Source organism: Penicillium daleae (assembly GCF_028827525.1).
Source record: "Penicillium daleae strain IBT 16125 chromosome Unknown utg000007l_segment0_segment0, whole genome shotgun sequence".
Taxonomy (NCBI): Eukaryota; Fungi; Ascomycota; class Eurotiomycetes; order Eurotiales; family Aspergillaceae; genus Penicillium; species Penicillium daleae.
The window spans coordinates 2,720,293-2,742,282 of record NW_026623155.1 but is presented as its reverse complement, the minus strand read 5'-3'; the positions used below and the strand labels follow the sequence as shown (position 1 = coordinate 2,742,282).

The window sequence follows — 21,990 nt, the reverse complement described above, 5'->3', positions numbered from 1 at the left end:
ACCGAGCGCGTGACTTCACTCCCTTATTGGCCGATTAGTGGGCTTATTCTCTCTTCATTTGGAGCTCACTATGTTTAGACAGTTATACTTCCTCTCTCCACTTTTGGCTAGAAATAGCGGTGTATTGATAGGCTGTCCCGAAGTCGCTTACTCAGACATCTCCGACTATGCCCGATCGGGCAAGCGAGTTACTGATGCCATTCGCGGACATCGCGAGATCCTCCAGGAAACCCAACCAGCAAGGAAGATGCCTCTTCGTCTTAGGTTGTGTCTCGGAGAATAAGGAAAGAGCTTGAAAGCATTGTCGATCAGCCGCGCACCATTCAGTTCAGGCCTGACCATCAGTGCAACCCACACAACCTACACAACCGGCCCCAGCTGACCACGCCTTGATACGCCTGGCGCGCCCCGCTATATTTCCTCTTTTCTTCGATCGTACCCCTCTTTCCTGCTGGACAATTACATGACCCAGGCCGAATTCCCTCCGGCCCCCTAACGACGGTGGCTCCCCCTCGAATCGTGAATCCTACGAGCTCGCCGATTTCAACGCCGTTGGCAGACCTCCCGAGGCGAGACCAGCTGGGCTTGCAACTGCTCGCGCACAACGATTCGGAAGCGTCGTTCGACTCTTCGCGCCAGCCACCAGCTCACGGTCACTAGCAGGACTTGGTTCGGGCATAAACGGAGAGGCAGATTGGGAGAAGACAGCCTCGTCGGAACAGCGCCCACGGGCCTTCCGCTCTACTAGACTCAGGTTCTGGACTGAGGCCCTTCGACGCCGAGCTCATCGTGCGAAGCAGGCTCAGGGTGACGGTGATCTCGAGACTACCGCCAAGATGAAGTTCTCGCATAGCATTCAGTTCAATGCCGTGCCGGACTGGAGCTCCAATTACATTGCGTATAGCAATCTCAAGAAATTGTAAGTTGACTCTGCTCTATTGCGTCTTTCGAGAGGGCAGGTGACTTGTTTCCGCTTTGGGTGGATGTTTGGGATGTGCGCTCGTGGTTACGGCTCGAGATGCAACTTGGCGCGGGTGTTACATTGCACAGAGTTGTGTGGATACATGGATGTCGATGTGTGGGAGCCCCAGTCCTAGTTAGGCTGCTAATCTTGTGATTTGTTGTTCAGGATCTACACCCTCGAGAAGCAAGTCAATCGCCCTGAAGGTCAATCCGGTGCGGATGTCGAGTCCGCTCCGCTGCTGGGCAGTGCCCAGGTCAACAACCCCGATGGGATCTTCAAGCGCGCCTTGGACATGGAGTTGGACAAGATCTGTACCTTCTATCAGCAGAAGCAAGCCGAGATCTTTCAAAATACGGATGAGCTCATCCATGAGGCTATGGCCTACCTAAGAGAGACCGACGGAGTCAATATGGACCCAGTCAGCGAGACTGTTATCAAGGCAAGGACGTTGAGCTCGAGCTCGCGGCGAGGCACTGGAAGCGTCTTCCGCAATTATGGAAATGGCCAGCGCCGCCGTTCAAGCGTGATCAGTGAGGATGACGCAGATAGCGACGATGAACATGCGGCCTCGACAGCTCTTGGCCTGCGCCAACGAACCTCTACTGATGGCGGCTCTACGACCGATGAACCCCACGCGGGTGATATGGCAGATTCGACGTTCTTTGGCCAGCCAAGCAGTCGCTTCCGTCAAGACTCTGACCTGAGTGACCAGGCGTTCCTAGCGCTGTACAATTCGGGCGTGTCGCTCAAAGGGCGTCTTGTTGAGTCATACGTCTCCCTCTGCGGATTGAGATCCTTCATTGAGTTGAACAGGACCGGGTTCTCCAAAGCGCTGAAGAAGTACGACAAGACCTTGTTCCGCAACATGCGCCGGGACTATCTGGCCACTGTGGTATACCCAGCAGTCCCATTCACTGATCTCACCATGGCCGCTGTAGATAAACACATTGAAAATGTCGAGGGCATGTACGCTGATATCGTCACTAAGGGAAACCGTGAGCTTGCTATCCGCGAGCTGCGTCTACACCTTCGTGAGCATGTGGTTTGGGAGCGAAACACGGTTTGGCGTGAGATGATTGAAATTGAACGCCGTGCCCAGGCTGCGAACGTTGGTATCCGTCGAACCCTTCTGGGAGGCGACGAAGACCCAGCTACTGCCCGACGCCAAGGTGACAAGCAGGAGATTCGTACTCAAGAATTTTCTACTCCTCTCGGTCGAATGCATTTCCCTCTGTGGCTATGCAGCTTGAGTTTCGGTACTTTGGTGTTCAGTCTTGCTGTATTTGGCGCCATGCTCTCGGTGCCAATCATGGAATCCGTCGAGCAGCAGAACTGCTTGGCGATGCTCGTGCTGGTCAGCATTCTGTGGGCGACTGAGGTAAAAGTTCTTTGTCCAATTGAAATTTACAACGTGGCTAACTGACAATTTGCCAATAGGCCATTCCCCTGTTCGTTACTTCTTTGTTGGTCCCGTTCCTGGTTGTCGTCCTGGGTATCATGCGATCAGATGATAAACCACACAAGCGATTGGGTCCAAAAGAGGCCACCAGCATGGTCTTCGCATCGATGTGGACTCCGGTGATTATGCTGCTACTCGGCGGCTTCACTATCGCCGCAGCCCTCTCTAAATACGACATTGCTCGACGCATGGCCATGTTTGTTCTGAGCAAGGCTGGATCGAAGCCAAAGATTGTCCTGCTCACGAACATGTTTGTGAGCATGTTCCTGAGCATGTGGATCAGTAACGTTGCTTCTCCTGTGCTCTGCTACTCGATCATTCAACCGCTGCTCCGCAACCTGTCCCCGGATTCCGATTTCGCCAAGGCGCTTGTCCTGGGTATCGCGTTGGCGGCCAATGTTGGCGGTGCTGCTTCTCCCATCGCATCGCCGCAGAATATCATTGCCTTGCAGAACATGTACCCTAGCATCAGCTGGGGAACTTGGTTTTTCATTTCGTTGCCCGTCTGCATTATATCAATTTTCCTCATCTGGGGTCTTTTGCTGGTTACCTTCAACCCCGGCCGCAACGCAACTGTGATTCCCATCCGCCCTGTCAAGGACCGCTTCACTGGCATCCAGTACTTCATCAGTGCAGTCACTTTGTTCACTATCGCCCTCTGGTGTGCGAGCCATCAACTTGAACATGTGTTTGGTGACATGGGCGTGATCGCTATCATCCCGCTAGTCCTGTTCTTTGGAACTGGAATCCTCAACAAGGAGGATTTCAACAATTTCCTTTGGACCATCATCATTCTTGCCGCTGGTGGTCTATGTCTCGGCAAGGCCGTCACCTCTTCTGGCTTGCTGCACACCCTCGCTTCTGGTATCACCGCCAAGGTCGAGCATCTCAGCCTTTATAGTGTGCTGCTTGTCTTCTCGGCATTAATTCTCGTCATGGCTACTTTCATTTCGCATACTGTTGCCGCTTTAATTATACTCCCTCTCGTTCGTCAGATTGGTGTTGGCATGGAGAACCCTCACCCTAATTTGCTGGTGATGGCCAGCGCACTAATGTGTTCCGTTGCGATGGCCTTGCCCACGAGCGGTTTTCCTAATATGAGTACGTCATCTGCCAATGCCCCTGTTGTTTTTGATTCCATTGCTGACTTTCTTGGCCACTAGCTGCTATCATGACCGAAGTCCCGCAGACTGGCCAGCGTTACCTTCAGGTCCGCCACTTCCTCACCCGGGGTATCCCGTCGAGTCTGATGGCCTTTGTGGTGATCGTGACCATCGGATATGGACTCATGTATGTTGCGGGTCTGTAAGCAGCCTTGACGGATGTGGCTTTGTCTGTATTTTCTTGAGGGGCCGGAATCGCAACCTCGGTTGTTGATATGTTTTTTTAGATACTCACTGTTGGAAGTGGACAAGTTAGAACGGTATATACAGCGTCAATGGCGCTCCAATTTGCATTTTCTTTATCACTCTTTAGCGTGTTGCTCGGCCTTTCTACATTGTCGATGTCCTTATCTGACTTGGTAAATTTGCATCACAATGGGTAGACTGAAAAAATGACTTGTTTGCCCAATTGTGCAGATTTCGATTACCTGGGTAGTTGGGTCACTAGTAGATTTTCAGGGTGCGCTTCAAGTCAATACAGTACTATCATGTTGGTAATCCGCAACTACAGAGAGACACCCAGCCAATTATCTCACATGATCAGTGGCACTTGTCCCACAAGTCTCAGTTTGCTATATAGTCTGACTAACCAGATCAGCCAGCAGGGCCATGTTCCAATAGCAACATTTCCTCTCGAGGGAAATCAGACGAAATAGAAACATCTACACTACTACTCATCCACTCCGAATTCTTTCGTCTGGATCATGTGGAGTCTTCATTATCCCATTCGCCGAAAACCAGCTACTATACGTGGGAGATAACTGTACTGTACATCAAAATGTTCTCAAGGCAACACACGACCAAGGTAACACAAGTAGGAAACACATCGAGAACGTTTGACAAAAAGAAACAAGAAAAGAGATCAGGCCAAGCCATGCAGTCCTGAATCTTGCAAGCATCACCGTAAGCGTAAGCGTAACATAGAGAGTCGTTCATCGCGGGGCAGATCGCCCACAGGGCATGAAAATAAGTCGAGTTGGGATCGAAAAAGTGGAATGGGATATCAAGAAATAGCAGACAGAAAAAAGTCGTCTAGCTGCTATCCAGGACAAATTAATTCCTATCGGGTTAGTTCGTCAGTCAAAAAAGTTCTCGAACCAGATCGCATCTCGGATAAAGAAAGACATAAGAGGGGGAATTCGGAAGATGCAATAATGGGAAAAGCGAATACTGACAACAAGCCCAGGGTCAGATCACCGTGAATCTTCGCCTTCAACTGAATCTCAATATCGAGATTCAAATCCAGCCGCAACCGCAACTGCTCATCGCGACCACCTTCATCCTTCTCCTCCTTCTGTTCGCCGCCTAGAATTCCACCAACAGCTTTACCGGCTGACCCGGTGACGCCGTTCAGTGCATTACCTGCGGTATTCTGCACCAGTTGGCCAGCCTGGTCGACACCGCCGAGACCGCCGAGGGAACCGAGGGGTCCTCCTTCTTGTTGACCTTGCTGCTGCTGGTGCTGGCGGGTGCGGCGGGTGCGCTGGCGGCGCTGCTCGGGTTGACCGTCCATGTCGTTGCGGGGGATGGATTCAGCGTCTGAGTCTTGGGGGCGCTGGGGAGGGCGTGTCTTGCGGCGACGGCGTTCGGGTTGAGCCTTTGGTTGGGGTTCGGGCTCGGGCTCAGGGTCTTTTTGCTGGTCCTCGTCGTCTGAGTCGGGCTCTTGCTTGCGCGGCTCGGGTTGGTCCTGGTCCTGGTCCTGGTCCTGGTTCTTGTCTTCTGTCTGGGGCTGCTCGGACTCTTCGTGGTCTTGGTCTTGTTCGTTTTCTTGTTGGCCTTCCTCGGAGGGAGGAGGGGTCTGCTCTTGCTTGGCAGGGGACTTCTTGCCTAGCTTTGGAGGGACACGCTTGGGCTTGTTGGGGGTGGAGGTAGTAGAGTCCGGGTTGGAAGTGGAAGGTTCCTGGTCGGCCATGGTGGAAAGAAAAGAAGAAGCAGAGGAAGATATGAGGGGGGTACGAGGGGGAATATGAAGTGATCGGATGGAGACAATTCGGGGTTATGAAGGACCAAGCGTCACGGGTTACTTCTCGGATGCAGGACAGAGGTAATGAAGTAAAGCAGTCACTCTGTAATTGCACCGTACAAGGAGGAGGGGGGCTATGATGTAGGCGGATCCTCCAGTCCACGCTTGTTCAACCTCGTTTATATCATGAGAGCCACCAGATGAGAAGGAAAACCGGTGGTAATGGGGATGCAAGTGGCGCCTCCGACGTCAGACGATGGTCTGGGGGTACCGTTTGATGTTCTATAATTAATTTGATAATTTGATAATTTGATTAGTTTTGTCCTGTCCAGCTCGTTGGGGGGGGGTTCCGTGGCTGGGGGGACTGAGTAAACGTGTGCAATTGCGCTGTCACAACAAGTCGAGATTCGTTTCAAGTGCCCACCGATCTGGAAAGTGGAGAATGCGCGAGGGATGACGTCGGGGCTAAATCAGGCTAACAGACTTTAAACCGGAACCTGGAACGGCTCCGTATGGCGCACAGGCTTGACGGGGCGTGGACTCCCCCAGTATTTTCTCCGAGACCGTGGTGATCGGCAGGCTCAAATCGGACTGTAACGGGGATTTTCCTGTAGGATTTGCCTTATTGCCGTTCAATGGACGGGACGTTGTATGCAGGCAATCCATCCAGATTGCCTACTCTGTCCGACCTCCTCTTATTCTTGGAGTCTGTCATGCAGGCTCCACACGCCAATCATCGTGCCGCCCGGGCCATTCTGGCACTGACACCAGCCTGGTGCTCCACTTGTATAAATGAATGTCGACGTAAGAGCCGTTGCAAACTGCGACAGCAGGATGGACAAGCGCTATGCCCATGACGCCACTGAGCAGAGAGATCCCCGATTTCGTGGCACAAGTCGTACAACCTGGGTTCAGCCACACGAGAAGGGTTGGATTGGTATGCCAGCTTGGCAAGATGGCCGTTTCGGCTGAACTACATGACGAAGTTAGACCAGAGAATAAACCAGAATATATCAGGAAATCGGAGGAAATAAACGAGAATTGGTGGATGCGTTTGGTGGAACTGGTTGGCCTGGACTGGTTAGGGCCACGAGGCGAATGCTGTTCCACGGGTCTGCCCCAGGGGGAATAGCGGCGATAACCAGTTTGACAGGAAGAATAGTGGGCTTGAAAGTGACTACGAGGGAGTGACTAGCGTAACTATAGTTTACGCGGCGTGGACTCAGGTATACGACAAGTACCACAGTGTGCTCCATACTCTGCACGCTCTGGCCAGATCCCAAGTTTTCTTGGACATGACGTGATGCTCATCTCGAACATTGCATTTGATTCGTTCCATGCATTTTATTGATTTCAATTGTCACCTTTGTTTTCTTGATTACATTCGTTACACCCGTTACCAAACCCCTCCAAGTACTCAGTCCATGGTGGAGCTGCAATGCACCCGCCGCCAACGTCATGGCCAGCCTGCTGAATGATGCCGATGATGCTGCTTCCCCCCCTTCACTATCTCCCCTGATCCTCGCTGCCTTTAATTTTATGGTATATTCAATCAGAATCAATATCATATCACCGCTTGCCTCTTTTCCAATCTTCTGCCTTCTCGCTAGCTGCTCCCTTCCCCCATTCCGGTCGCTGCAAGATACCCATACCTCGTCGCTTCCATCCTCTGCCTCTCCTCATAGTCTGATATCAAAATTAAAGACACACCCCCACACACAATGGCGACTGCCGAAAAGACCAAGGAGCAGCAGAAGCAGTTCCAAGTCCCCGAATACGATTCAGAGGAAGACTACGACAGCGCCGACGACATTGAATACTCCGAAGACGAGAAGGAAGACCAGACGGCCCCCAACAAGAACCAACAGCTCCAACGCCGTCGGCGGCCACTGCAGCAGCAGGATGATCCCGACGACTACTCCTCCGACGACTATGATTCGGAAGAATACGACGATGACGAGGATTACTCCGACGACGAGATCATCCAGGGCAAATCCATGCAGCCCTGGTCACAGGGAACTACCTCCAGTATGGCACCCTCAGGTGGCATGAACGTCGTGCCGCAGGAGCAGAAGAAGAGCCTTGACGACGAGGAAGGCATGAAGTTGAAGCTCGAATTGAACTTGGAGATCGAGATCGAACTCAAGGCTCGTATCCATGGTGACTTGACTTTGGCTCTTATGTAAGTGGTTAATCCCCAACTCAAGATCCTTTTGCCTTTCCCTCCCTCCCCCCAAATACCATTCGCTCAACGTGAATTAGGAGTTGATTGGACCCCCAACTACAGTGCCTGAAACATTGCACCCATTCTCACGTCCTTCGCCCTTTTTCCAATCCTGCTCGACCCGGCTTCTTCGAAACGATTGTTCCACGCTCGTCTCATGCTTTCGAATACCTATGATTGTCACGATCGATGCCTCCCTCTGTTCTCTTTCTCTGCTCTTGCTGCATCTTGCGTCCATAGAGCCTTGATCTTGATCGTTTAATCTTTGCTTCCTCTTTCTTCCTTTTGAATTCCACCGGTCCTCGGTCGTTTTTTCTTCTTTGAAGCTATGTGTGATGTGTGATCGGCGCGGCGCAGGAGGCCGATTTACCAAACTCTGTACTTCTTACTCATCCCACACATGTATATATCTCCGCCTCAACAATGAAATGATGTCGGTATATACAGATGTCACGTTCTCGACGTTAAAAGATCCAATAATGCGAAGTCTATGGGGTTTTGACTTTCGACCGAATATCATTCTTCGTGTTCGTGCGAACTATATACCCTAGTGGCCACTCTTTGCGTTGCTGTGCACATGTTGAAGGGCCGAGGTCCGGGCTTGGCGCAGATCGACGTGGCCGGAGAGGTAAGCTTTCGCATCCCCTCCGGCTCGACCTTCACCCTCTTCTGCTAAGCACCTCCTCCGGTCCTGATATCCAATTCCTCTCTCAGTTCCGACTTGGAACTTTAGAACATCCATCCTCCAATTTGATCCAAAGTCTAACCCTCCAACCACTGCTCCACCCAAGATGGCGACCAAAGACTTCATCATCAAACACATGAACGCCGACCACGGCGACTCCCTCCAACTATACCTCCAAGCCTACAGCGGCATCAGCGCCCGCGAATCCCAAGGTGCTACCCTCGAAGACCTGACCCTCTCCAACCTCATCCTCCGCGCCCACGGCGCCCGCTACAACATCCCCCTCAACCCCCCAATGAAAGACTACACCGAAGCCCGCGGCCGCCTTGTCGCCCTGCATAAAGAAAGCCTCACCAAGCTGGGCCGCTCCGACGTAACCCTCACCGAGTACCGCGCCCCACGCGGCTTCCAGGCCGTCATCTTCGGACTAGTACTCTTCACCTATGCCACCTGCTGGCGGCGTATCAATCTCTTGCCTGGCACATTTGTCTACGAGAATATGGGGTTCAAGTTTGTTCCGGACTTTGCCCATTTCATTCATACTATTTGGCCGGTGTTTTTCCCGTCCGTGCTTGGGATTCATGTGCTGGAGAGTGCGGCGTTGGCTGTATTGCGGTTGAGACCTTTGGGTGTGCCGTTTGGATCGGGGTTGTGGTTTACTTGGATGGGATCGTGCTTTATTGAAGGGTTTGGTGCGTTTGTGCGGATTCGGGAGATTGTGAAGGAGGAGAGGGCGAAGAAGGGTGGGAAGAAGGAGTGAGTTGCCTTATGACAGGAATGGGACGAGGAAAGAGAAAGTATATAGAGAGGTAGTTGTGGTGTATTTGGACATAGTAATCCGAGACTTGATATTAGAATATAGAGTTTCGAGGTCCATTATCCTTGTCCGTATAGGCGACAGTAGTGCAGTACCATATCGCATGCGAATAGCAAGCTCGTTTCGATTGCAGTGGAGGTGCCATGCTTCCAGGTAGTATTTCTAGAATTTTTGGATAGTTGGTTTGATGGAATTTTTGAAAGTATTTTGGCAGGTAAATTGGTAGTGACTCTGGTAGTATCTTCGAGAGTGCGGCGAAATATCGCCAGAATCACGGCCAATCTACCTGCCAAAATACCATCAACTAAGCCATCAAAACAACCACCAAAAGTCCACAGAAGTACTTTCAGAGCATCATGAGGAAAATTTGCAGCGGCCAGTGTTGGCAATGGCTAGTAATTGCCAGCAAAGGTTGTCTCGAGAGTCTAGCAGTAAGACTTCTCGATGGTCGTTGGAAGGGGTTGAGACAAAGAGTCGCCCCAGGACCACTTTGTTTCTTTAAGATCACGTGATACCAATTGACGCGGTCTTGAGACTGGCAGAATGTGATGAGTCAGCAAGCAGGTCCCAAAGTCACGGGACTGCACGGGACTAGAAAACTCTGCGCTATCCCCTTCTGGAACTAGCGTCAGTTAGGGCAACCGCACAAGCGAGCAACACACTGGCCCGGCGAAATTCGAAGGACTCCACGACCGCAACTCTCAACGACACCTAACGACAACCTATCCGTGTTCTTTGGTGAAGGGCCACAGGTTAGAGGTGAGTTTCAGCAAGACGCCTCTCCAGTCCCTCAATTCTTTTTCTTCTGCTTTGTCCGGGCCGCACATTCGGGTTTCTCGACAAATTTCCACTTTCTGGGGCCACCTTGAATTCAAGATCTGAAGATTCGTCTCGCCTTCGCCCACAACCTCACACGACACATCGCCAACCATTTTCATCCCCTTGGAAAAGAATTCTTTCGATCAACCCCGGACCGTCGCTTGGAACGAAACAGAAGGATTGGAATTGGGAGGAATATTCGCGCAGAACGAGTCGAGTTCTAATTTTTTTTCTTCGTCCTTGATACAGACCCCTCCATCAAATCGCAAACATGGGTATCTCTCGTGATTCTCGCCACAAGCGCAGCGCCACCGGTGCTAAGCGTGCTTTCTACCGCAAGAAGAGGTACGACATATCTGCCAGTTGAAGTTTGGATTCATTGCATTTTTCGAGGGGGAGGATTTCTACTTGTGCGACGATGTTTGAAGGGGCAGAGGCATCGAGGGCCCGCGCTCGATCTATGTTTTTTGGGAACCAATTCTTACCTGTCTTTCTTGTCCAACAGAGCCTTCGAGAAGGGCCGCCAGCCCGCCAACACCCGTATTGGCACCAAGCGCATCCACCTGGTCCGCACCCGTGGTGGTAACCAGAAGTACCGTGCTCTCCGTCTCGAGTCCGGTAACTTCTCGTGGGGCTCCGAGGGTGTTGCCCGCAAGACCCGTGTCATCGGTGTCTCCTACCACCCTTCCAACAACGAGCTGGTCCGCACCAACACCCTGACCAAGTCCGCCGTTGTCCAGATTGACGCCGCTCCCTTCCGCCAGTGGTACGAGGCCCACTACGGCCAGGGTATCGGCCGCAGACGCCAGCAGAAGACTGGTGAGATCACCGAGGAGAAGAAGAGCAAGTCCGTCGCCAAGAAGCAGGCCGCCCGCTTCGCTGATCAGGGCAAGGTCGAGGGCGCCATCGAGCGTCAGTTCGAGTCCGGTCGTCTGTTCGCCGTCGTTTCTTCGCGCCCCGGCCAGTCCGGCCGTGTTGACGGTTACATCCTGGAGGGTGAGGAGCTGGCTTTCTACCAGCGTGCGATCCGCAAGTAAACGAAAAAGCAAAAGGGAAAACCATTCGGTTAGGAGAGCCGCATGGGTTGTCGTTGCACGGGTGGTTATCGGAGTTTCAGCTATGTTTACCAGAAAATTTTCATGATCTGGGCATCCACGGATGCAATGTCTGTAGAGCTCTGAGCCGTCAATTACATGGGAATGATTCCTGTTTACGTTTACGTGCTGTTTCTTGGTTGTGTTCTATTATTTCTTACTCTTTTTCCTCCTCGACAGTGAAATATACTGTTGCCTCGTAGAAAAAACTCACGTATTCAGCTTTGTCTCGATTTGGCTGGTAAGGTTGGGAAATTTCGCTGACGTTACTGAGCATCGCCCTCCGTTCCCCCGCCGAATTCCTCTCAAGTCCTCAAACCACACTCTCTCCCTTCCATGACAGCGTTTCTGTCTTCTGCCGTAAGACTCCCCTGCTTCACTCCTAGATCCTTCTCGACAGCCACCATGGCTTCCTCTGCGGGGATCAGAACCCGAATCTGCATGATCTCCGACACACACACCGCAGCCCCGTACTCCCCACTCCAGACCTCATATGCCTATCGCAGCCCACTCCCGAAGGCCGACATCCTCCTCCATGGCGGCGATCTTACCAAAGTCGGCTACAGCGTCGAGCACGAGGCCATGGTCTCGATGCTCAAAGCCGCCGATGCTGAACTAAAGCTCGTCATCGCCGGCAACCACGACATCACCCTCGACGAAGAGCACTTCACCAGTTTCGGATATCGGCGACATCGGCGACCAGAATGGCTCGGCGGCAAGGGCATTCTCCTCGAAGATGACGAACAGTCCCTAACAAATCCGATTCGCGCCGGCGATGTACCCCCAGCAGATACAATGCAGGCGTACGTCCGACGCGTGAAGGATATGTACACGAACGAATCAGCCCGCGCGGCGGGCATACGATACCTCGAAGAAGGCGTCCATACCTTCACCCTCTCCAATGGCGCCAAATTAACCATCTACGCCTCGCCCTATCAACCGGAATTCTGTCGCTGGGCTTTCGCCTACCCTCGCTCCCAAGATCGCTTCAATTCCCCCCTCCCCGGCTCGTCCAACCCCGCACCCGCAAACCCCGTCCCCGACTACCCCAATGTCGATATCATGCTCACCCACGGCCCTCCCGCACACGTCCTCGACCTCGTCGGTCAAGACGAAGGTCACCAGCAGCACGTCGGCTGCCAGAATCTCCTTCGAGCCGCCGAGCGCGCCCGGCCACGCCTGTACATGTTCGGACATATCCACGAGGGATGGGGAGCGATACGCGGCACATGGAACGCCTTTGCAAACGGTGGAATCAAACAAGAAGAGGTCCCTACTGACAAGGAGGATATGTTGGAACGTCGCGCGGCATATTACGATATCAGCTCTGAGAGTCCGCGGCCTTTGCAGGTTGGGGCGGAAACGCTGTTCGTAAATGCTAGTATAATGACGCTGGGCTATCATCCGTATAATGCGCCTTGGTTGGTAGATTTAGATCTTCCGCGTGCGGATGGGCAGACGCGATCGCTTGTATGAATATGTCGCTATGAATTGATGAGAAATGAAAATATTGTTAATATAGACACTGGTGATTTCTACTTGTGCCCAAAGCTTTTCCATAAGCTAGTCGTAAGGTAGCTTTTTATTCCTCTCCATGATCGTCACAATGCATATTCTAGAAGTGTTACCTAAGTAGCATAGGTTTAGCCAGACCTTAATTTGAACTATCAGCCTGACTTTGCTGCAAGATATATCCATCCATGGATTCGCTGGACTTGACCAGCACAGCTGCCAGAGATATCGAACTTGGGCTGAGGCACGTAATTTGCATGAAGTAACTTTTAGTTTCAATTTGCATCGATGCATCCCATAGTCTCTCTCCTCCAGTCGTTCTCTTTCCCACTCACATGGTGTTACCACGGGTATGTTCCGTGTAACCTAGAGTTGTTGTGTCATCTGGACTGATTTCACCGCAATGCCGTGCCGCAAATATATATCTGGCCCTCAGCCGAGCACTCCTGGAGATGCCCCAAATACTAGTTCGCGTCCAGGTGGACCCGACAGAATTTATTCCCACGGCTGAAATTTTGAAATCAGTTCTTGACAATCGTCCCCTAGACGGGTCGCCGGCTTTAACAGCATTCGTGTTCTCTATGTAGAAAGACGGATGTACAGGCCAGCTAAATTAACAGCACAGAGACCGAAATAGTAGATGAATAGAACATTTGTTTCCCAAGGAATATCTAGGTGCTTTGACAATACTTGCCATAACCGCCTCATCAAAAAAATATATACCCGAAACCGCAACAGCAAATATGCTACGTAGAATAGCCTCATGTAGAGGTATCGGGGACTAGGACCCACAGCCAAACGAACACCGGCCTAAAAGCAAAAGCAGAAAGCCAACCAACCAAAAGAGAAAATTGTTCCAGAAACGAACCAACCAGCAAACGAGCCACCGACGCCGGTATAGAAGTATATAGCACAACAATAACAAAGACTTGAGTCCCTTCAAGGTCCGCCACCGAGACCTGAGTTGAATTAGTATCCGAAATCGACTACAGTGGGTGGAGAGACTTACCAGCAGCATACGCAAGGTACCAGGTACGGGAAGCACCACCATCAATCCAGCTGTAGTCAAATTGGGGCTGAGCAAAGAAGTCCCATGATGCCTGCGGATCGATAAGGGCGAGGTTTGCAAACAGAACACCCTTCCAACCACCATCAACAGCAGTAGCAGGAGTTGTAGCGTTAGCGGCAAACATGGCCTGCCACTCCTCAGCAACGAACTGCTGCTGACGAGTATAGCCAGAGTTGGGTAGCAAAGGCAACATGTGAATACCCTGAATGTACTCCAGGTTGTTGCCGAAGTAGGTCGTGTGATCCACCTTGTTCTCGAACAGGATACCAGTCACCTTGTTCGCGATGAAGTTGTGTGGCTGGTTAGTGTTGTTGCTCTGCATGAGGAAGTAGTTGTTCAGTGAGCGGCGCAGGATGGCCAGCATCATGTTTCCGCGAGCCTCCATGCTGGCATCGCCAGTAGTCTGGCCCCACATCTTGATAGCGTAGGCGAACATGGTGTCTTCAGAAGTAGACTCTTGGTCCTTTCCATCGAAGGATTCAAAGAGACCCTTTGCCCATGAGTGCCCATTGAACCAGTCAAAAGAGCGCGAGAAGGGGAAGTAAGGGTCATCCTCGACAGAGTTGCCCGCATCGCGAACAAGCGTGTTAACCCAGTCCTTGTTTTGAGCAAGCCAGGTAGGGTCCAGCGAACCAATGATAGCGGCGGCCTGAATGAAGTAGCCGTAGTGGAAGTGATGGTCATTGTAGGCGGTATTTCCAAAATCGACGTTCAAGTCACCATCATAGCCGGCAGTTGACACAACGCCCTTCCAGACTGAATCATAGGCAAGTGGGTATTGCTGCTGATTCTGCACAAAGCGGGCAAAGCACTTCTTGAGTTCCACCAAGGCCGCATGCGCAACATCGGTGTTATTTCCCAGGTTGCTGACCGTCCAAATCAAGGTCGCAAACTTACTCAGGGCCTTGCCACTGTAGTACATGCTGTTTAGGTTGGTCTGGCCATCGATATCCTGCTGAAGCTCAACAGGAGCGATTTGGACGATAGCTCGCTGGGCATCGGCAGACAGTGTGTGAACGTTTCCATTGGTAGGCGACCATGGAGCGAATCCCATTTCCATTGGCAGATCCGGCTCAGTCATGATCCAGCTGTCGCCAATCACGGCGGTTGCATTGCCCTTGGTAGTAGTGCGAAGTTGAATGTTGGTGGCGCGACCACGAGTGCTGTCATCAAAGGACTCGACGTGATGAGGTAAAGCGAACATGATGAGGGGGGTTCCAGTGGCATTCTTGCCGGCCTTGGTCCATGACAGGCTATAAGTGCCGACAATGCCGGTAACAGCACCAGAAACGGCGCCCGCAACAGGGTACACGCCAGCAGAGTTGTCATAAAACTTCTCAACATCCTTGCCTGCGGGATTCTTGGCGACTTGAATGGTCCCACTAAATTCAGAAGGACCTTGGAAGTTAGAGTTGGAAACAAGCTTGAACTGAGGGTCTTTTCCATCATCAGGGGTAACGTAAAGCAACCAGACGGTGTCATCTTCCAGGAACAGCTGGTACTTGAAGATACCCGGCTTGGGGGAACCGGCATCGATAACCTTGCGGAAGAAGACTCCACTCTCAACGATGGGCTGCAGATCATTGTACACGCCAGTCACATAGCCCATACCCTGAATAATGGGGAATGTGATGCTCTGTGCGGAACCACCAGATCGCTTGAGAACAGCGTTCGCCGAAAATGCCTTGGGCTCCTCAATGTCCAAAACACTGGATTCATCTAGCTCAGATGCCGACAAAATGACGTGCTGAAGACCGATTGGGTTGATGTAATAATCGACTGGGTTTCCGGGAATCTTGGAATTCTGAGGACCGAAGGCAAGGACATTAGCCTCAATATGAGAGACACTCATTCCCCAGCTCTTGAGGTTTCCCCCTCCTCCTGACCAGGCGAGAGAGTAAGGCTGAGTGAAGCTAGCATTGGTTTGCGAACCCAGGAGAAGGCCAGCATAGAACTTGTTGGTCTCAATCGGATTAGTGGCATTTGCCTAATTCGAGATCAGTATTGTGTTGCATGACAGCTACGATCAAAACATCTCACATGTTTGTTTTGAACTGGGTGATCATGGCGAGTCTTGATGCTGGCAGGAACCACACCAGTCGCGACGGGTTCGAAGATGTTTTGGTTATTCATTGGACCGGCAGGCATGGTGGGAGCAGAATCTGATCAATGTGAGTATGAGATGGACTGGCACAATTGTACTTGTATGAAGCCCACCTGCGACGGAAGATGTTGTGTCTGGAGAGTTCTCGTTCGATGTGTCGGTGGGCTGAAGTGCAGTTGGCAAGGACGTAGACGGGGGCAACAACAACCCGCCGATGCCGTCTAGGATGCGACCAACGTCGACTGTTGGAAAAGGAAGCTGCGATGGGTGACCACTGATATCAAGAGCGACTCGATAATCCTAATGACGGACATTAACATTGATTTGTAAAATCTTCGGACACGCCAATTGGCGCTTAGTACGAATGACATACTGGTTCCGCTGCCGGTATGGCGATTCGCTGGTTTGACGGAGGATATTGAGTCTTCAAGACCGTCTCTGGATATGTTGCTGATTGTTGCAAGATTTGTTCAGCAACAGTGCCCACTGGCTGAGGCAGGCAGTTTACCGAATCTACAGCGAGAAGCCATGTTAGCACGGCTGTTGTTTTCAATATGGCAGCCATGTTTCTGGTGTGAAGTTGCGCCGCCAAACAGGCCAATTGATTGGGTCCAAATCAAATCAATTGATATTGAATGCATTAACATAAAGCCAGTTCTATGCTTCGATTTGTTCTCTATTGAGACCACGGACTGAACAGCAAATTGCAAGCTTCTGGGTTGTCGAGAGGGCGAACCAAATACACCAAAAGAAAAGAAAAAAAAAAGCAAAAACAATGAGGCGCACAGGACGGACAGGGACTTACAAGTACGCTCGATAAATTCCAGGAGATACAGTCCGCTCCAAGTGAGTTCAGACTGGATTGTTGTCACTGGCCTGCGAGAAGAATTCCGGGATTGTCGATCCTCATGGGACTGGAGCTCGTGTGCGTGGACTTTCACACCGTTCAAAACTGGGTGGCCGGTGCTTCCACGGGGTACGCAGCCCGTGTTTATCCAGCAATGTAGGGCGTAGGAAGAAGACTAAACTGGCTCTGCGAGATTCGCGATGCACGCCCCAGCCGCGGATGTTGTCCCCACTACGAGGAATGTGCCGCGGTGGGGTGTAAACAGTGCGTCGATCTGCGAACTGACAAGGTTTGGCGTTGGGTGTAGATCTTCTTCGAGTATTCCTGTTGAATTTTCTTGTCAAATTATTAAAAAGGGAGCTTAGAAATTTGACGAAGAAGCGGCTCGTGAGCGATATGCAGGCCTGATGTAGTCGCAGGAGCTGTAGGCAACGATGTTGTTCCTGGCGATGCCAAGGATGTGGATCAAACGGGACCACGGACAATCCGCTCGCAATGCTGCGAGAGTTTGCGATGACTAGAAGCCGATGAATCATTCGGCAGTTCCATGGCACTGTTATGACGGGCCGAGTTGCTCAGCCATGAGGCATGTCCTGATGAGCGGGCTGGTTCATCGAGTACCGCGGCATTGAAAGTCGCCATGGCAGGCAACATTCCAGTTCTCAGTCGAGGCTGGTCCTTCCGCTCTACGGCGCCTCCTCGTCATCAGGCGGATACGAGATGGAGTAGCCCGGTGACGGCATCCCGAGCCATGAGAGAAGGCTGGGAAGGTAGACTGTGGTGGATGATGGATGATGGAGGGTTAGTTCTACGGAGTGGCTCAGAGAAGACCATTTTGTATGTACTATACCGTCATATTCAAAGCATACAGGTATATGAACTATGGGAGACTATACGACGAAGCAAATCATCCAGGGTCGTACATCATGGACTTTCAAGGTTGACCATGCATCAAGCTTAATCCAGTTGAAATCTAAATGGTATTCTTTTGGGGTAGGTAAGCACTGTAGCTGACTAGACTCGGCCAGTAAATGCAAATGTATAACGATTGTACATGTCGGCAACAAGGGTATCGTGGCATGTCACTCTTTCTATAGAGTAGGCTTCTCCATAGGCTTGATGATACCCTGCTTGATCATGACACGAGGCTTGGTGCTGGCCTGGTAGGTCTCCTTAGTAGACCATTCGGGACCAATGGGCATCCGTAGCGACCGCTCGTATTGCGCCTTCGTCTCAAACTCATGAGGCAGCTGGCGAGCCATGTACTTTTTGTTCTGTAGCGAGAAAAAGTCAGTACTGGAGTGTAGGGTGGTTTAACTAGTGAACCGAGACATACCTTTTGAATCCGCTTCTCGTTGATAATGACACGAGAGAGCTTGGCATCCTTGCGCTTCTCGGGCTTGACGCCTTCCACCTTGGTGAAGTTGCGCTTTTGCCTCTTCTTCTCTCGGTTGCTGATACCATCGCCGGCCCAGCTGCCCCAGCCCTCAAGGGTATTGTCCACGACCTTGTCACCCTCCTCTGCAATGGTGTCCATCTTCTCCTGCTCAAAGTCTTGCACCACCTCATCACCGGCAAATGCTCTCTTCACAAGATCATGGTTCTTCAAGAGGACAGGCACATTGTTGTCGTCATCACTGTCATTTCCTTCACGTTGCTGGGAAGAGACTGCTTTGACGGTCTTGCCCTTCTTGGCCGAGGTCTTGGTCTGGGAGACCTCAGGTTGTTGAGAATCAAGTGAAATGTCGATGGTCTCCTGAGCATCCGTGCCGGTGCGTCGGCGATTGGTCCGCTCAGTTTGAACAAGCCAGGGGTTTTCTTCTTCGGCCGATGGCTCTTTTTCTTGACTGAACATCTTCTGTGTTGACCGGGGAGTAGCCTTGGAGGTAGCCGCGGCAGCAGACTTTTGCTTTGGAGGACGGTCGACAATGATATTAACATCCTGTTCGGGTTGGCGCTGACGGCTCTCGTCGTCCGAGTCAATTGCGTCTTCAAGGTCATCTTTGGGGAGAACTCTAGCTTGAGACTTGGCCTCTGTCTTTTCAGACTGGCCAAACTTGCGTCGTCCAGTCTCCGACTCGGCATCCGACTGCGACTCTTCACCATGTAGTTCGCGGTTGAGTCGACGAAGTTCGGCGTCATTTTGTTCTTTCCGAGCGGCTTCGGCATTCTTCATGAACTTCATGGAGAAAAGAGCGGAGTGAGGACCCTTAACCTCATCATCAGAGGCGTCACCCTCCAGGGCCGCGAGCTTCTCACGCAGCTTGCGATTCTCTCGGTCTTCGGCATCTGAGGCCCATGGATCCTCATCCTCCGACTCCGAGCTCGACGATCCCAGATAATCCTCGTCTCCACGAGACACACGCTTTCCTTCAATGCGCTTCCGCAGTTCCTCTTCTCTCATGGCTAGATCAGCAGCGCTGTTACGGGCTTCCTCGTCCCAAGCAGTACGGCCAGTCTGCTTGTTGCTCTTGGCCCATTTGCTGTCGCGGTGCTTGGAACCCATGCGTGCCTCAGCCCTCTTTCGCTCGTTCTCATCCCGCTCCGCCTCGTCAAGGTCTACACCAGCTTCGAGAAGAGCCTGGCGCTCCTGCTGCTCCAGCCTTTCACGCTCCTTGCGGTGAACACGGCGATAAGCTTTGCTCTTGATTTTCTTAATTCGCTTCGCACGAACCTCCTCTCGGAAGAGCAAGTCGCGTCTCTTTCTAAGCTCTGCCCGCCGGGCCTGGATTTCTTCGATAGGCAGCGTGCGGGCCTTGAGTTCTTCAAAGCCTTGGACTTGGTCTTCGGCGGACTTGCCATTGGCTTCAGCCAATCCACTCTCAACCAGAATCTCTTGAATGGTGGTTTCCAGATCGGTCTTCGGCTTGGCCACATCAAGACGATGGAACTGTTGCACGTCTGGATCGGGAAGGGGGAAAGTGAGGTGTTCGGCTTTGCGGTTGGCTTTGACCGCCTCGAGCCATCGATCAAGAGTTTCTTTGCTCTTCTCATAAGCGGCGGCGCGGTCGAGTTTATCCTGTTGACGCTTTGCCAAAGGTGCATCCAGTTTTCCCGGAATGCCCGACTTTGTTGCTTGGGGAGCAGCATCGACATGCTTGAGAGAACTCTTCAAGCGGGAGTCCGTAATGGAGGGCAGGAGATCGGCGACAGTCAACTTTCGAGAGGAAGTCAAGCCGTATTCAGTGGGCGTGCCCTGCTCTTGCGATCTTTGCTTGGGCTTTCTAGATCCGTCGGCTCGCATAGAGTTGACAAAGTCCTGAAGCTTGGACAATCCACTTTTCTGAGCCTCCGCATCGTCATCTGAGAGAGACAGGTCGGTATCGTCGTCACTGGGACCATCCTCACTGTCGCCCTCTGATCCTGACTCCTCGTCACTATCCTCGGCCTCTGCAGCCCTCCTTGTCTTGTCTGCAGCTTTCTGAGCCGCTTTTTCCTCAGCTGCCGTGTTCATGTCCCAGGCGGTAATAAGATCAATGCCGTCTTCATCGTCCTCATCATCTTCTTCCTCGTCGGACGCTTCCTCTTCAGACTCGTCGACATCTTCAGACAGGCTGATCGCCGCCCGTTTCTTCTTTTCGGTTTTCTTGGGCTTGGGCTTCGATTTGTTCGAAGAGCTTCCGCGGAATGTGAAACCCTCGAAACGTTCCTCGTCACTTGAGCCTAGCGCTTCGTCGCTGTCCAAAGATTCATCATCGTCACTGTCGACTTGTCCCAACTTCCATTGGTGACCTTCGCTATCACTGCCGCCTTCGTCCGATGCATCGGTTCTGCGGCGCTTGTAGTTCGGTCGTTCCTCGTTGTCTTCGTCCTCCTCGTCGCCTGTGGGCCTCTTCCGCCATTCTCCATCGTCGTAGTCACCTAGACGGTTGCGTCGAACGCCCAGTTTGGTTGGAATCTGTTCCTCCGCTCGGGAAAGAGCATCGAGCCCGCGGCCCTTGGGGCCCCTCTGAGCTGGTGGCTTCCGCGCACCACGGTCTTTCGGAGCCCGCGATTGTGTTTGTTGGCGGGGCATGATTGTGTTGAAGTAGAAAAAGTATCAAACAAGAACAAACAAAAGCTCCAAACCCGTCACAGTAAAGGTTAGACCTCGTCACTGCGAGTTTGGAGGGGTTGATCTGGTAGATTGTTCAACTTGCGCGTACCAACTTTTTTTTTTGCTCCAGAAAAAAAGTTCTTGGCGCGGCGATAAGCGCGGCCCGACCGCCCGAAGTTTCGTCCTCACATCTTAACGGACACTCGCGACAGTCGCTCTCTCTTCCCTTCGGGAACGTCAAACCTCGACAGAATGTTCAAACCGTCCCAGCCAATGATGGCGCGCTTGCGCCTGACCACCAAGCAGGTCAATGGCGGCTACTACAAGGGTAACCGGACAGGTTCGATGGGTTACTTCGACCACAAGGGCAACTACGTGATCGACTGGAAGAAAGTCCGCACATATGTTGTCCCTGAAGGCCTTGACACATTCAAAGTAGGCTCATCAACTTTTTCTATCTGTGCCAATGATCTGAGAGTTCTTGCTAACCCCCTAATAGCTCACTCCTTTCGTCTCCAAACGCGTGGACTCGACGCCCTCCGCATACAAGAAGCAGATCGAACGCAACGGACGGACTTATACTGTTATTGACAGCCTGAAGGGTCCTGATTTCCTGGACCAGTGGTATTCCAGCAATCCTGATGAAGTTCTGGCCCGCGAAACGGCTGAGCAGGAGGCCGTGGACGAGTCCAAGGCCTCAAAGCAATAATGCAAGTGCCGAACCAACCATACAAATATTGGCTTGGAGCATATGCCACTGCTACCCCAGTGTAAGTTCATAGTAGTTTTTTCAATTCTTAGTTTGAGATCTAACCGGTCCTCGCTCCAGTGGTTGAACATCCAACTTTGTCACCTGCATCTACACACCCGACGGCCACATACCCCTCAATCAACCATTACATCGCTCGCCGGCCGATCGCATCCTTTATGTATTATATGTACAGCATACTTGATTCAAGTTGGGCAAAGCCCACCATCATACAGCACCTCCGGATGTCTTGTTTGCATATCGTTGATCCGAGTCCTGCTAATAAGGAGTTTGGAAGGAGACCATGGTATAATTCTGGCAATCCTTGCTAGTTCTCAAATGCACCTCATGCAAACCTGTCTATTCATGGACTACTTAGAATATCCTTTTCCGTAGTACTCATCACTACCAATTGCCTTCTACATAAACCCCGTGTCTGCCCTTGCCGAAACCTGCAATCTTTGCCGCGTGTGTAGCCATAGTGTG

General features: G+C 51.9%; 9 protein-coding genes across 9 annotated transcripts; 6 read left to right on the top strand and 3 right to left on the bottom strand.

Moving 5' to 3' along the window:
- Positions 1-836: 836 nt before the first annotated feature.
- Positions 837-3,732, top strand: N7458_008167 (putative plasma membrane phosphate transporter Pho87; the record flags this gene model as incomplete). Its single annotated transcript, XM_056911549.1, has 4 exons — positions 837-919; positions 1,130-2,342; positions 2,402-3,524; positions 3,587-3,732. 4 exons carry the CDS (start codon positions 837-839, stop codon positions 3,730-3,732), a joined length of 2,565 nt encoding a protein of 854 aa, XP_056764375.1.
- Positions 3,733-4,639: 907 nt separating this feature from the next.
- On the bottom strand, positions 4,640-5,498 carry N7458_008166 (uncharacterized protein; the record flags this gene model as incomplete). The annotated part of the gene is made up of 2 exons (XM_056911548.1): positions 4,640-4,646; positions 4,762-5,498. 2 exons carry the CDS (start codon positions 5,496-5,498, stop codon positions 4,640-4,642), a joined length of 744 nt encoding a protein of 247 aa, XP_056764374.1.
- Positions 5,499-7,270: 1,772 nt separating this feature from the next.
- On the top strand, positions 7,271-7,735 carry N7458_008165 (uncharacterized protein; the record flags this gene model as incomplete). The annotated part of the gene is made up of 1 exon (XM_056911547.1): positions 7,271-7,735. The coding sequence occupies one exon, from the start codon at positions 7,271-7,273 to the stop codon at positions 7,733-7,735; it is 465 nt and encodes a 154-aa protein (XP_056764373.1).
- Positions 7,736-8,564: 829 nt separating this feature from the next.
- On the top strand, positions 8,565-9,218 carry N7458_008164 (DUF2470 domain-containing protein; the record flags this gene model as incomplete). The annotated part of the gene is made up of 1 exon (XM_056911546.1): positions 8,565-9,218. One exon carries the CDS (start codon positions 8,565-8,567, stop codon positions 9,216-9,218), a length of 654 nt encoding a protein of 217 aa, XP_056764372.1.
- Positions 9,219-10,365: 1,147 nt separating this feature from the next.
- On the top strand, positions 10,366-11,131 carry N7458_008163 (40S ribosomal protein eS8; the record flags this gene model as incomplete). Its single annotated transcript, XM_056911545.1, has 2 exons — positions 10,366-10,439; positions 10,600-11,131. 2 exons carry the CDS (start codon positions 10,366-10,368, stop codon positions 11,129-11,131), a joined length of 606 nt encoding a protein of 201 aa, XP_056764371.1.
- Positions 11,132-11,593: 462 nt separating this feature from the next.
- On the top strand, positions 11,594-12,664 carry N7458_008162 (uncharacterized protein; the record flags this gene model as incomplete). The annotated part of the gene is made up of 1 exon (XM_056911544.1): positions 11,594-12,664. One exon carries the CDS (start codon positions 11,594-11,596, stop codon positions 12,662-12,664), a length of 1,071 nt encoding a protein of 356 aa, XP_056764370.1.
- Positions 12,665-13,639: 975 nt separating this feature from the next.
- N7458_008161 (glucan endo-1,3-beta-D-glucosidase) lies at positions 13,640-16,438 on the bottom strand (the record flags this gene model as incomplete). Its single annotated transcript, XM_056911543.1, has 5 exons — positions 13,640-13,659; positions 13,710-15,756; positions 15,810-15,931; positions 15,987-16,173; positions 16,247-16,438. 5 exons carry the CDS (start codon positions 16,436-16,438, stop codon positions 13,640-13,642), a joined length of 2,568 nt encoding a protein of 855 aa, XP_056764369.1.
- A 1,373-nt stretch (positions 16,439-17,811) lies between these two features.
- On the bottom strand, positions 17,812-20,735 carry N7458_008160 (UTP14 family protein; the record flags this gene model as incomplete). The annotated part of the gene is made up of 2 exons (XM_056911542.1): positions 17,812-17,994; positions 18,057-20,735. 2 exons carry the CDS (start codon positions 20,733-20,735, stop codon positions 17,812-17,814), a joined length of 2,862 nt encoding a protein of 953 aa, XP_056764368.1.
- A 273-nt stretch (positions 20,736-21,008) lies between these two features.
- N7458_008159 (mitochondrial 54S ribosomal protein mL41) lies at positions 21,009-21,465 on the top strand (the record flags this gene model as incomplete). The annotated part of the gene is made up of 2 exons (XM_056911541.1): positions 21,009-21,191; positions 21,256-21,465. 2 exons carry the CDS (start codon positions 21,009-21,011, stop codon positions 21,463-21,465), a joined length of 393 nt encoding a protein of 130 aa, XP_056764367.1.
- Positions 21,466-21,990: the final 525 nt, after the last annotated feature.